General features: G+C 37.5%; 1 protein-coding gene across 6 annotated transcripts in view; it reads right to left on the reverse strand.

The window, feature by feature from the left end:
* The window catches only part of PIK3C2G (phosphatidylinositol-4-phosphate 3-kinase catalytic subunit type 2 gamma), a 644646-nt gene that overhangs the window by 364234 nt on the left and 266260 nt on the right, over nt 1-14152 (reverse strand). For all 6 annotated transcript variants that reach the window (XM_070788624.1, XM_070788625.1, XM_070788623.1 and 3 more), the window contains one exon: nt 3182-3304. In XM_070788624.1, coding sequence (XP_070644725.1) covers nt 3182-3304 — 123 coding nt within the window. The remainder of the gene's footprint in view (nt 1-3181; nt 3305-14152) is intronic.

Genomic DNA, 14152 nt, shown 5'->3' on the forward strand with positions numbered 1-14152 from the left:
GAGGTTGGCTATAACCAATGGCCCAGAGATAAGAGAGTATTTAGTGGTACTTGGGTGAATTAAACTCTTCTTGGCCTCATGAGGAAGATTATTAAAAACTACTACAGCATCATCTCTACTACTTCCACTAATAATAATGGGTGGTAGTGGTTTACTTGCTAGGTTGTGTCTGACTGTGACTTCATGGACTGTAGCCTGCCACACTCCTCTGTCCATCAGTTTTCCTAGGCAAGAATGCTGGAGTGGTTTGCAATTACTTTCTCCAGGGGATCTTCCCGGCCCAGGGACTGAACCTTCATTTCCAGCATTGTAGGTGGTCTCCTGCATTGCAGACAGATTCTTTACCTCTGAGCCACTCAAAATATACTCTCATCTGGCCCATTTGTTAATGTTATTTCTGATTCAAGAACCCTGCAAATTCTGTTTTCTTTTTCTGTTTTAGAGATGAGGAAAACTGAAACTTAGAGAAGTTAATTAGTTTTCCAAAGTATATTCACCTGGCAAGTGGCAGATCTCAAATTCAAATCATCTCTGCATGACCCTATGCTTTTTGTATTTTATTATCAGCTCTAGGTATTTGTATTATCTCCAAAATGTGGTAATCTAAGAGAAATGAATAACTTGTTGCAAGTTAATTCTCACTTGTTATCTTAACTTCAGCTGTTATAAAATCTTTTGTCGATATGAGACCTTTGCTCCTCAGTCACCACTGTCACTGTTCATGTAATGCAAATAGGATATTAAAAATTCTGAATTTATTACATCTAATTGCAAAAAATACAATTGTAATTATTTATAATAAGATATAGGGAGAAAAACAAATACCATATATTAACACCTATGTATGAAATCTAGCAGGCTTCCCTGGTAGCTCAGCTAGTAAAGAATACACCTGCTATTCAGGAGATCCCAGTTTGATTCCTGGGATGGGAAGATCCCCCGGAGAAGGGATTGGCTACCCACTCCAGTGTTCTTGGGCTTCCCTGGTTTCTCAGGTGGTAAAGAATCCTCCTGCAATATGGGAGACCTGGATTTCATCCCTGAGTTGGGAGGATCTCCTGGAAGAAGGCATGGCAATCTGCTCCAGTATGGCATGGAAACCTATTCCAGTATGGCATGGCAACCCATTCCAGTATTCTTGCCTGGAGAATTGCAATGGACAGAAGAGCCTGCTGGGCTACAGTCCATGGGGTCGCAAAGAGTCGGACATGACTGAGCGACTAAGCATGTGGAATCAAGAAAAATGGTAATGATTAACCTATTCGCAGGGCAGGAATAAAGACATAAATGTAGAGAATGGACTTGTTGATTGGGGCAGGGGTGGATGATTGTGAAGGAGAGGAGGAGATGAATTGAGAGTAGCATGGACATATATACACTACCATGTGTAAATAGATAGCTAGTGGGAGGCTGCTGTATATCATAGGGAGCTCAGCTTGGTGCTCTGTGATGACTTAAAAGCGTGAGATGGGAGAGTAGGAGGGAGACTCAAGAGGGAGGAGATTTATGTATACATATAGCTGATTCACTTCGTTGTACAGCAGAAACTAACACAACATTGTAAAGCAGTTGCACTTGAGGAAAAAAAAGACATAGGAAGTCTGATAGTAAGAAATTACTGATTTTTACTAGTCACCTATTTGAAACAATGACAATTTATATATATTAGTATAATTGTCAACTTAGTAAATCAGTCTTTTTGAAATTTCAAGACTGGTGCATTCAAGGTAATAGAATCTGTGCTCTTCCTATCCATATAGATAAAGAATGCATGCAGTCACTCTCTTTTATGAAGTTTTGTATGTACTGAAGTGTGTTTAGAGGCCTGGGCTCAAATTTCTATTTTGCTGCTTATTAATGGGGAAAACAGTGGAAACAGTGTCAGACTTTATTTTTTTGGGCTCCAAAATCACTGCAGATGGTGACTGCAGCCATGAAATTAAAAGACACTCCTTGGAAGGAAAGTTATGACCAACCTAGATAGCATATTCAAAAGCAGAGACATTACTTTGCCAACAAAGGTCCGTCTAGTCCAGGCTATGGTTTTTCCTGTGGTCATGTATGGATGTGAGAGTTGGACTGTGAAGAAGTCTGAGCAAAGAAGAATTGATGCTTTTGAACTGTGGTGTTGGAGAAGACTCTTGAGAGTCCCTTGGACTGCAAGGAGATCCAAGCAGTCCATTCTGAAGGTGATCAGCCCTGGGATTTATTTGGAAGGAATGATGCTAAAGCTGAAATTTCAGTACTTTGGCCACCTCATGCAAAGAGTTGACTCATTGGAAAAGACTCTGATGCTGTGAGGGATTGGGGGCATGAGGAGAAGGGGACGACAGAGGATGAAATGGCTGGATGGCATCACTGACTCGATGGACGTGAGTCTGGGTGAACTCCAGGAGTTGGTTATGGACAGGGAGGCCTGGCATGCTGCGATTCATGGGGTCGCAAAGAGTCAGACACGACTGAGTGACTGATCTGATCTGATCAAGTATTAGTTATTATCATCAGCAGTATCCTATCTTTTGACTTTATCACTTGCTAAGCTAGCAACAAGATTGAACAATTCATTGTAACCAGATGTCCTAATCTTTTTCTTAGGCAATATTCACATATGATCTACATCAGATTTCTGAGATTTAAAAGAAAAAATCATATAATACTCATATAATGCTCATTTTTATAAATGGAAAATCCAGGAAATCACTATAGAATGTGAGATCATCAAAGCAGTGTGCCTTGAAGATTCAACAAAAAATACCACAAAAACTGATCTATTCTTTCCTGCATAAATGCTTGTCCAAGCAAGCATGGGTACCTACCTCTGCATACACTGGTGTGCATGAGAACCATTAATAGTCTATACAAACACTTGCCTGTGAATATTATTATATAAGCACGTTCATCTAGGTAGGACTGTAGGATAGATTTCAGTCTCACTTGAAGGTTGTATTGTAGTTACACTTCAAAGGTATAAGAAATTTCCTTTTAATTCAATTATTTTGGTATAATAGAATTAAGTTTTCATTATCCCCAAATGATTGAAATATATATGAACAGCAACACATGCACACACATACACACACACATACATATATACCAGTTCATCAAAAGTCTTTCACTCTCCTTAATTAATTATTGAACTCAGGTTTAAAATAATTGCTGTGTAATAAGTGAGTGTATTTACCTTTGGTTTTCTCTGAAGAATAAGATTTAGTTCATTTATAGCATCTGTAATTTGTTTGGTCTCCACACATCCCAGAACACTGCATATATTTTTTACTTCTTCAATAACATTATCCACATTTTGCTGTAGATGAAAAGATTGATATCTTTTAGTTTATTGAAATCAAGAGGACACTAAGTTATCTTTAAACTACCTCTCTACCCAGGAAAAGGAAACAGAATAAAAAATGGTTGTTTCCATGTGAAAGATTCTCAGGACTGGTTACCCTGTGATCTAATCGTGATTTGCATTGAGTGAATGCTGAAAACTAGGACTGTCAGTCCTAGTTGATATATATCAACTCTAACATTGGAGAAGGAAATGGCAACCCACTCCAGTGTTCTTGCCTGGAGAATCCCAGGGACAGGGGAGCCTGGTGGGCTGCGGTCTCTGGGGTTGCACAGAGTCGGACACGACTGAAGCTACTTAGCAGCAACATTATCTGGTATAAAACGGGGGAGAGAAGAGACAGAGACAGAGAGAGAGACTGAAAGTCTCTGGTTCCTGAAAAATACTTTGAAAACCAGACAAGTTCTAGCAGATCTATGTAGAGTGCAGAATACATTTATTTTTGTAAGCACTGTATACGAGGGCAAAATTATTAAAAATCAGAGTTCAGAACAAACTTGGTACAATGAAGTTTGGTACTGGAGGTGTTATGTAATCATTTGATTATATTATATTTCAGGCTTATGATGTTTCAAAAATAAAATCACTGATGACAAGTACAGTCCACAGAAATGACCAACTATTCTTAAAATCAAAATTTCTGTCTCTGCTTAAGATAGTTATACACGGACTTTGTGTCACAGTTCTAAGAGCTTTTCATTTTTTTTTTTTTAATTTCTGAGCTTTCACATGTTCTTAAACTTAGCTTTCATTAAAAAAAAAAAAAAAAAGAAAAACTGCCCAATTTTGACCTTATTCTTTTTTGTTTTTTACTGGTAATTGTTTAGAAATCTCTCTTTTTTTCTTTAATTATTTGTGAATCATCTTTAACTCTATAATATTTTAATGTATTTTATCTATATCACTGTATCACTATAAAGTTGGCTTTTCAAAACACATGAGCTCTATCAAGTCTAGAATCACAGTCATTCCAATGGAGAATTTCAGTGGAGTTTATTTCAAGAGAGATGGAAGAATTTTTTTTCACACAAAGATATGAATTCATAATACAAAAGATTTTAACTGTACTTATTCTAGATCATTTTCTTATCAAAGCATTATCAATATAAAGACAAAAAAAGTGGGTATTATATTTAAGAATATAATTTTGTGTCTTTTATGGAAAAACAAAGCTTTTTAATATATCTCCAGTACCTTTTATAATGATTTTATAAACAGTGAAAACTGTTGACAAAAACCTAGAAAGAATGGCTAATTAATACTATGAAAGACACAATCAGGACTCCAAAATTATCACCAGACTTGATTAATGAGCTAAAAAGAAAATAAAACTAAACAAACAAAAAATTGAACTTAATTGGGTTCACTTGGATCTTAAATCTTCACAGATTAAGAAAATATAACTACTCAGTTACAACATAGGAAGAAAAATTTATTACTAATGCATGTGGAAAAAGGTCAGTTGTTTTATTTATGTGTGAAATAAATGAGTCCACATTGTGATGTGGCTGCCAGAAGAGCTACTTTATTATTAAATTAGAAGACATATACTCTCCAGAACCAGAAAGTTAGAGCTCAGCAAATGTACATAATCTGAACTGAGGTTAGTGTTGAGTACCACATTTGACAGTGAACTTAACAAATCGAATTTTCCCCAAAGACAGCAACCTAACTATTATTATGATATGAATATACTCTTTCTTGTGAAAGAAATAATAAATTCTATTTCCAGGTCTGCAATAAGGTTATGTGTGATAAAATCCTGATTCTGTCCTATTCTACCTATGGACATTAACAAAATTATTTAACTTCCATGTATCTGAATTCCCTCATCTGTAGAATTGGAACAATAATAATTAATTATTATGACCCTGATGCTGGGAGGGATTGGGGGCAGGAGGAGAAGGGGATGACAGAGGATGAGATGGCTGGATGGCATCACTGACTCGATGGACATGAGTTTGGGTAGACTCCAGGAGTTGGTGATGGACAGGGAGGCCTGGTGTGCTGCGATTCATGGCGTCGCAAAGAGTCGGACACGACTGAGCAACTGAACTGAACTGATTATTAAATAATAATTAATTATTATTATTTGGAGAAGGAAATGGCAACCCACTCCAGTATTCTTGCCTGGAGAATCCCATGGACAAAGGAGCCTGGTGGGCTACAGTCCATGGGGTTGCAGAGTTGGACACGACTGAGCAACTAACACACAACACACAATTATTATTAAGGTTAAATAAAGTAAAATAGGAAAAGTCCCTGGCAAATAATGTGGGCTAAATTTTAGTTTATTCATTTCAAATTAGTTCATTTTTATCCATTCACACAGATTTTTTGGTTTATAAGAGAAATCAGACACTGTTCATGCCCAGGTAACTAATAATATGAAAATTAAGAAATATTAAAACTATGATAGAGATGTATATCAGGTTCTGAGTGAATGAATTTGTTTTTCATTCATACATTCTTGGTAGATATGAGATACATGTGAATTTGTTGAAATCCATGAAATATTACTAGTTAAAATGCAAATGTTGGGTTGCTGGGTCACTCAATAGCTAATTTATTCCATCTGTTATTGTAGTCTTGTAGTGCCTCTTGTCTGATCTATTGATCTCATTTGATCTGCATAAAAATTCCGAAAGATAAATATTTCATTTTTGAGTGACTAAAATTGTTAGACTATGTTAAGTGAAATGTTGCCATTGTAGAATTAACTTGGTGACTAATTGGATTGAGTGCAACAGGGATATTGGATTGAAGATGTTTTCAAAATTTCATACTTGGAAAACCCAAAGACAGAGTGCCATGAGTTATGGCAAAATATGGAGTTTTGGTGGAATTGTGATATGTTTTTATTTCTGATACACAGAGCTTGAGTTGCCAATGGAAAAACCAAGTAGATTCAGCCTCTGGATACTGGGAAATGCAGCAGAGTTCTAGCTCTTGCAGTTGGTGGACTGATCAAACATGGACACCTTACACACACACACACACACACACACACACATTGTACACTCATATAAACATTAGCTGAACCACAAGAAAAAAATGTAAATCCAAAGTTTAGCCCAAAACAAAGATAGGATAAATCTGTGGATGGCAGAAATTTAATGAAGGAATTTAAAGGCTGAGCATTAGCTTCAACATGGATATGTCAGTAGCCTGGGGAAAATGTCAGTGGACTTAGATACTGGTGTTTACTGCTTAGAATGGGACAAGTGCTGAAATTTTAGACCTAAAGCTATTGGTTGAGGTAGGAGAAGGGGCAGACCTGGGGCTGAGATCCCTGACACTGGTTTGTCACCTGCAAAAGATGCGGAAAACAAAACAAAACAAAACAGTGTCTACTGACCAGGAGAACATTTGAGGAATTCTCTGTCAAGCTGGGCATTGAGTAAGGAAAATGATTACCTGAGGAACTGTTATGTGTAGCTATGGAGTATTAATTTGCACTACCCTTAGCAGGAATTTATGCCAAAATAATGCCAGTGCTGTTACTATTTTGGACTCAGGCAGAAGCAAATGCAAAACTTTTCTGATCCCAAACCACAAGGGCTTTGGGTGATCCATCATGAGATATTCTACAGACACAAAACAACAGAATTTGTCCCTGATTTCAAGAGATATCAAAGCTTAGATGTGAGTGTTATTTTCATAGAGATGATACCTAACAAAGAAATTGGATTTGATTGTCCAAAAGGAAAATACAAATAGAGGAAATAAAAATGGAAACATAGGTATATACACTTCAGAACATTTAATATTTAGATGATGAAGGAGGAAGTATGGGTCACAGTTGGAGAACACAAAGTTTTGAGACATAAGCCATAAGACTACAGCTTAATGGGCATAAAGGAAATATAATAGATGGTACTAGGAAGTTTCAGTTTGGAAAATAGGAAAAGGAAACACAATCACTTTCAAGTATATGATGACCTTTCAAGTGAAAAGGGGATTAGATTTACTGTAAGTTCTGGAATGATAAATTAGAACAAATGATTGCACATTATTTTGGCTCTGTGTGAGATATTCAGTTTGGCTTGATATTTTGGAAAAATTATTTTTTCCCAAAATTGAGTAGGCTGCCTTTTGAGTAGAGACCCATGTTACAGTGTGCAGCCAATAAGGATGTTTAGAGGCAAATTTTGCATTAAATAGGAGTTTGAAGTAGACTACTTTAAATTCTTTCTAACTCTATGGATTAGTGAAAACTGACAATACTGCTGTGAAGTTATTTTATGTGCTATATTCTAAACTTAGATATAATTGATGTATCATAGACTCTGAAGGAGCACCAGTCTAATACTTTAGAGATTAAGCATATTTGTAATGTATTTTGAACACTGGAGAAGATTGCTGACAAACTTTCCTTCTCGTCTTTTTTGAAAGCAAAACCAAACTAAGAGCATAAGGTTCATGTCCCCCACCCCATCCCCTTAATTTAGCTATGAGGGAGACCAAAGTAATAATGTGTTTAAATAGCTTGCTATTTTCCAGGATTTTAAAAATAAATCTTAATTTCTATTTCTGTTTACGTACTAAACATTATCAAATTCAGGAGACAAATTGAGAATTTAGAATTATTTTTATTCCAGGTTCAGTGGTTAGTGCTATTATAAATTGCTCCTTAAAGATTAAAAATTGTCTTTGGAGTTTCATTTCAGCTTAAAATGTAGAACTTTGGACCCATTGTAGAAATAGAAAAAGGCAGATAATATACAAAGATCATAATTTTTCCTGACTGCATTAGAGATTTGAGGTCAAAAGGGGACCAAGTAGACCAGATTCCAAAGAGTGGCAGGCCCTGCCAAGGGGAGATGGAGCACAAAATGTCTTTGGCCTTTGGCAGAGCACAGGAGAACGAGATGACCACTATATAAGAGGGTAAGAATAAATCAGCCAAAATTTCAGCAGATTCTTAAAGGCTAGATGTGAGCAAGCATGTCAGTTTGAAATATCTGGGAGTTCAAGACACAAGGAGAGTTAACAGTCATTTGTAAGCTCATCTTGGACACCCCCCAGTTGTTCAGGGGAAATAATGAAGACGGTGCAGGAAACTGAAGGTCCATTCACTGGCCTTCTAGGGGAAACCCTATTTCTGTAGATCTTCCTCTTATAAGAAGCAAAAGCTCTAAGCTACTGGTTTATGATACTAGAAAAATGATAATACGAGAGGAGACAGATATCCTCTGTGATCCTGAGCCCAGGCAAAAATCTCTTGCTTTGGAGGAAGGGAGAAAAAGCAAACAGCCTGCCTTGCAGGGATAGGTGGGACACAGGTTAAGATCCTTTGCTGGTGAGAGAATGGTTGAAGCAAAAACCTGTTGTTCCTGGGGCGGAGACTGGGGACCCTGTCTGGAGCCCAGGATCCCACATGGATACCAATCTGAAGTCAGGAACCACTAGGAGGAAGGACAGAAAACTGTCTCCTGTACAAGACTGAGTGCAGATATAAGGTACACTTTGGCTGCCAAAAAGTTCCAAATTTAAGGCAGAAATGCTCAGACAGTTCCAATCCTGAGATTCAAAAACACAGCCTAGGGCTGTTGTTGATCGTTACCTCAAAATTCCCTTTACTCTAATACAAAAATGAGTCTATTTTGAATAATAAACAATAGCAGAGTACACTAGTGTAGAGACAATAGTATTGAGAGAGATCATCTCTGTGACCTGGCAAATGGGCTGTTGAAAGCTGAGGAACAGAGAAAAGGACTCTAGTACTGCAGGTGTTCTATGTAAGTATAGGTGATGGTAATTAACCATTAGGGGAATTTGAAGCCTGAAGTGCCCTGACTATAATGATAGAAACACACACACACACACACACACACACACACACACACACACACAAAGCTCAAATCTTGACTAGATTTAACAACTCTATGTACAAATAACAGAAGAGCATTCCCCATATCCAGATATGAATACAGTAAACCTCAGTCTCTAGTATTATTCTACATGGGATGTTTAGGACTCAATGCAAAATTAGGATCTATACCAAAAAACCAAGATAAAACAATCCATTGTCAGTAGATGAAACAACTAACAAAACCAAACTAATAAATGACCCAGATATTAGAACAATCAGACAAGGACTTTTAAGTAACTATGATTAGCATGGGACAAGACGTAGTGGAAAATGTAGACGACAAGCATGAACAGATGGGGGTTTCAGCAGAGAGATGAAAATGATGTACAAGAGGCAAGTGGAAATCATAGAAATATAAGAATATACTTGATACTAGAGATGAAGAATTCTTTCAGTTGATTGAACATCAATCTGAGCATCAGATTGAACACAGTGAAGTAAAGTATCAGTGAAATTGAAGATAGATCAAGAGAAAGCATCCTACCAAAACACAAAAAGGAAAATGAGTGGGAAGAAAAGCCAGTACACATCATCCAAGCCTGTCAGAAGCATTTATGCATTTGGAGTTCTGGAAAGATAAAAATGGGGGAGAGATATATTTAAAGAGATGATGGCCAACATATCAAAATTCATAGGATGCCACTAAAAGTTAGAGGGAAATTTATGACTTTAAACTTTGAATGATTCTATGTTATTGAATTAGAAGAAATTGAATTTATAATAAATCCTTCCCATAAGGAAAATTCTATCAACAGATGGCTTCACTGGTAAATTTTATCAAACATCTAAGAAAGAAAGAAAACCAAATCTACACAAATTATTTCAGAATGCAGAGTCAGCCAGAGGGAACATTTCTTAACTTATTTTATAAAGCTAGCATTATTTCAATGTTAAAATCAAGCCACAATATTACAAGAAAAGTATAGACTGATGTCTCTCATAAACACAGATACAGATAGCCTTAAAAAAATATTTGCTAATTGAAGCCAGAAATATGTAGAAAGAATTCTAAGTCATTACAGTTCAGTTCAGTTGCTCAGTCCTGTCTGGGGTTTTTGCGACCCCATGGAATGCAGCATGCCAGGCTTTCCTGTCCATCTCCAACTCCTGCAGCTTGCTCAAAGCAATCCATCCAGTCGGTGATGCCATCCAACCATCTCATCCTCTGTCACCCCCTTCTCCTCCTGCCTTCAATCTTTCCCAGAATCAGGATCTTTTCCAGTGAGTCAGTTCTTCGCATCACGTGGCCAAATATTGGAGCTTCATCTTCAGCATCAGTCCTTCCAGTGATATTCAGGACATTTCCTTTAAGATTGATTGGTTTGATAACCTTTCAGTCCAAGAGATTCTCAAGAGTCTTCTCTGACACTACAGTTCAGAAGCATCAATTCTTCAGCACTAAGCTTTCTTTGTAGTTCAACTCTCACATCCATGCATGACAACTGGAAAAACCACAGCTTTAAATAGACGGACCATTTTTGGCAAAGTAATGTCTCTGCTTTTTAATATGCTGTCTAGGTTGGTCATAGCTTTTCTTCCAAGGAGCAAGCATCTTTTAATTTCATGGCTGCAGTCACCATCTGCAGTGATTTTGGAGCCCAAGAAAATTAAGTCTGTCACTATTTCCATTGTTTCCCCATCTGTTTGCCTTAAAGTGATGAGACTGGATGCGATGATCTTAGTTTTTTGAATGTTGAGTTTTAAGCCAGCTTTTTCACTCTCCTCTTTCACTTTCATCAAGAGGCTCTTTAGTTCCTCTTCACTTTCTGCCTTTAGGCTGGTGTCATCTGCATATCTGAGGTTATTGATATTTCTCTCAGCAATCTTGATTCCAGCTTGTGCATCATCTAGCCCAGCGTTTCTTGTGACGTACTCTGCATATAAGTTAAATAAGCCGGGTATCAATATACAGCCTTGACAAACTCCTCTCCCAATTTGGAACAAGTCTATTGTACTATCCGGTTCTAACAGTTTCTTTTCGGCCTGCCTACAGATTTTTCTGAAGGAAGGTAAGGTGGTCTGGTATTCCCATCTCTATAAGAATTTTTCACAGTTTGTTGTGATCCACATAGTCAAAGGCTTAGGCATAGTCAATAAAATAGAAGTAGGTGTTTCTCTGGAATTCTCTTGCTTTTTGATGACCAACAGATGTTGGCAATTTGGTCTCTGGTTCCTCTGCCTTTTCTAAATCCAGCTTGAACATCAGGAATTCTTGGTTCACATACTGTTGAAGCCTAGCCTGGAGAATTTTGAGCATTACTTTGCTAGTGTGTGAGATGAGTGCAATTGTGCAGTAGTTTGAACATTTTTGGCATTGCCTTTCTTTGGGATTGAAATGAAAACTGATTTTTTCCAGTCTTGTGGCCACTGCTGAGTTTTCCAAATTTGCTGGCATATTGAGTGCAGCACTTTCACAGCATCATCTTCCAGGATTTGAAATAGCTCAATTGGAATTCCATCACCTCCACTAGCTTTGTTCATAGAGATGCTTCCTAAGGCCCACTTGACTTCACATTCCAGGATGTCTGGCTCTAGGTGAGTGATCACACCATCATGGTTATCTGGGTTGTGAAGATCTTTTTTGTATAGTTCTTCTGTGTATTCTTGCCACCTCATCTTAATGTCTTCTACTTCTTTTAGGTCAATACAATTTCTGTCCTTTGTTGGGCCCATAATTGCATGAAATGTTCCCTTAGTATTTCTAATTTTGCTGAAGAGCTCTCTAGTCTTTCCCATTTTATTGTTTTCCTCTATTTCTTGGCATTGATCACTGAGGAAGGCTTTCTTATCTCTCCTTGCTATTCTTTGGAACTCTGCATTCAAATGGGTATATCTTTCCTTTTCTCCTTTGCCTTTATCTTCTCTTCTTTTAACAATTATTTGCAAGGCCTCCTCAGACAACCATTTTTCCTTTTTTGCATTTCTTTTTCTTGGAGATATTCTTGATCACTGCCTCTTATACAATGTCACGAAACTCTGTCCATAGTTCTTCAGGCACCCTGTCTATCAGATCTAATTCCTTGAATCTATTTGTCACATTCACTGTATAATAGTAAGGGATTTGATTTAGGTCATACCTGGAATGGTCTAGTGGTTTTCCCTACTTTCCTCAATTTAAGTCTGAATTTTGCAGTAAGGAGTTCATGATCTGAGCAACAGTCTTATGGCTCCTTGTCTTGTTTTGGCTGACTCTATAGAGCTTCTCCATCTTTGGCTGAAAAGGATATATCAATTTGAATTTGGTATTGACTGTCTGGTGATGTCCATGTGTAGAGTCTTCTCTTCTGTTGTTGGAAGAGGGTTTTTGCTATGACCAGTGTGTTCTTTTGGCAAAATTCTGTTAGACTTTGCCCTGCTTCATTTTGTAATCCAAAGCCAAACTTATCTTTACTCCAGGTATCTCTTGATTCCTACTTTGGCTTTCCAGTCCCCTATGATGAAGTACACATCTTTTTTTGGTGTTAGTTCTAGAAGATCTTGTAGGTTGTCATAGAACCATTCAACTTCAGCTTCTTTGAAGTTGAGGCATAGACCCGAATTACTGTGATACTGAATGGTTTGCCTTGGAATGGAATAGAAATCATTCTGTCATTTTTGAGATTGTGTTTTGGACTCATTTGTTGACTTATGATGGCTACTCCATTTCTTCTAAGGGATTCTTGCTCACAGTATTAGATATAATTGTCATCTGAGTTAAATTTGCCCATTCCAGTCCATTTTAGTTCACTGATTCCTAAAATGTTGATGTTTACGCTCACCATCTCCTGTTTGACCACTTCCAATTTAGTTTGATTCATGGACCTAACATTCCAGGTTCCTGTGCAATATTGTTCTTTACAGCATCGGACTTGACTTCCATCACCAGTCAGCAGGTGGATTCTCTACCAATAGTTCCACCTGAGAATCCCCTTACTGTATCTATAGTAGTGCAAAAATTTTTCAAAAATTGAAAAGAATAAATGAGAAAATCATACACCCATATGTATAGGTACAGTGAGGGGCTTCCCAGGTGGCACTAGTGGTAAAGAATTTGCCTGCCAATTTTGGAAACATGAGTCTGATCCCTGGGGTAGGAAGACCCCCTGTAGGAGGAAATGGCAAACCACTCTAGTATTCTTGCCTGGAGAATCCATGGACAGGGGAGCCTGGCAGACTACATCCCTGGGGCTCAAAGAATCAGAGTGACTGAGTGACTGAGCATACATACACACATAGATACAATGATGCCTGAAGATGGCATTGAATTGCTGCAATCTCATGATAAAACCTGAAGGATGAAGAGCTGAGTCTTCTGGATGAGCCAAGAAAGTGGTTTCTCAAAAGGGAAACTACTCCTAGTGAGGACACTATGAAGACTTTTGAAATCACAACCAAGGATTTAGAATATTAAATAAACTTAGTTGATAATGCAGTGACAGTGTTTGAGAGGATTGACTTCCAATTTTGAAAGAAGTTCTACTATCAGTAAGTACTATCAAATAGCATTGCATGCCCCAGAGAAATAATTCATGAAAGGAAGAGTCGACCAATGTGGCAGACTTCATCATTTTCTTAAGAAATTGCTTCGGCACGCCAACCTTCAACAGACATCAACATCAAGGAGTACCCTCTATCAGCAAAAAAGATTACAATTCATTGAAAGCTCAAGTGTTTGGGTTGATATTTCTAAAGAAGGGAAATGAAAAGCAAAGGAGAAAAGGAAAGATATACCCGTTTTAATGCAGAGTTCCAAAGAATAACAAGCAGAGAGAAGAAAGCCTTCCTGAATGATCAATGCAAAGAAATAGAGGAAAACAATAAAATGGGAAAGACTAGAGATCTCTTCAAAATAATTAGAGATACCAAGGGAACATTTCATGCAAAGATGGGCTCGATAAAGGACAGAAATTGTAGAGACCTAACAGAGGCAGAAGATATTAAGACAAGGT

This window comes from Bos indicus, chromosome 5 (assembly GCF_029378745.1).
Source record: "Bos indicus isolate NIAB-ARS_2022 breed Sahiwal x Tharparkar chromosome 5, NIAB-ARS_B.indTharparkar_mat_pri_1.0, whole genome shotgun sequence".
NCBI lineage: Eukaryota > Metazoa > Chordata > Mammalia > Artiodactyla > Bovidae > Bos > Bos indicus.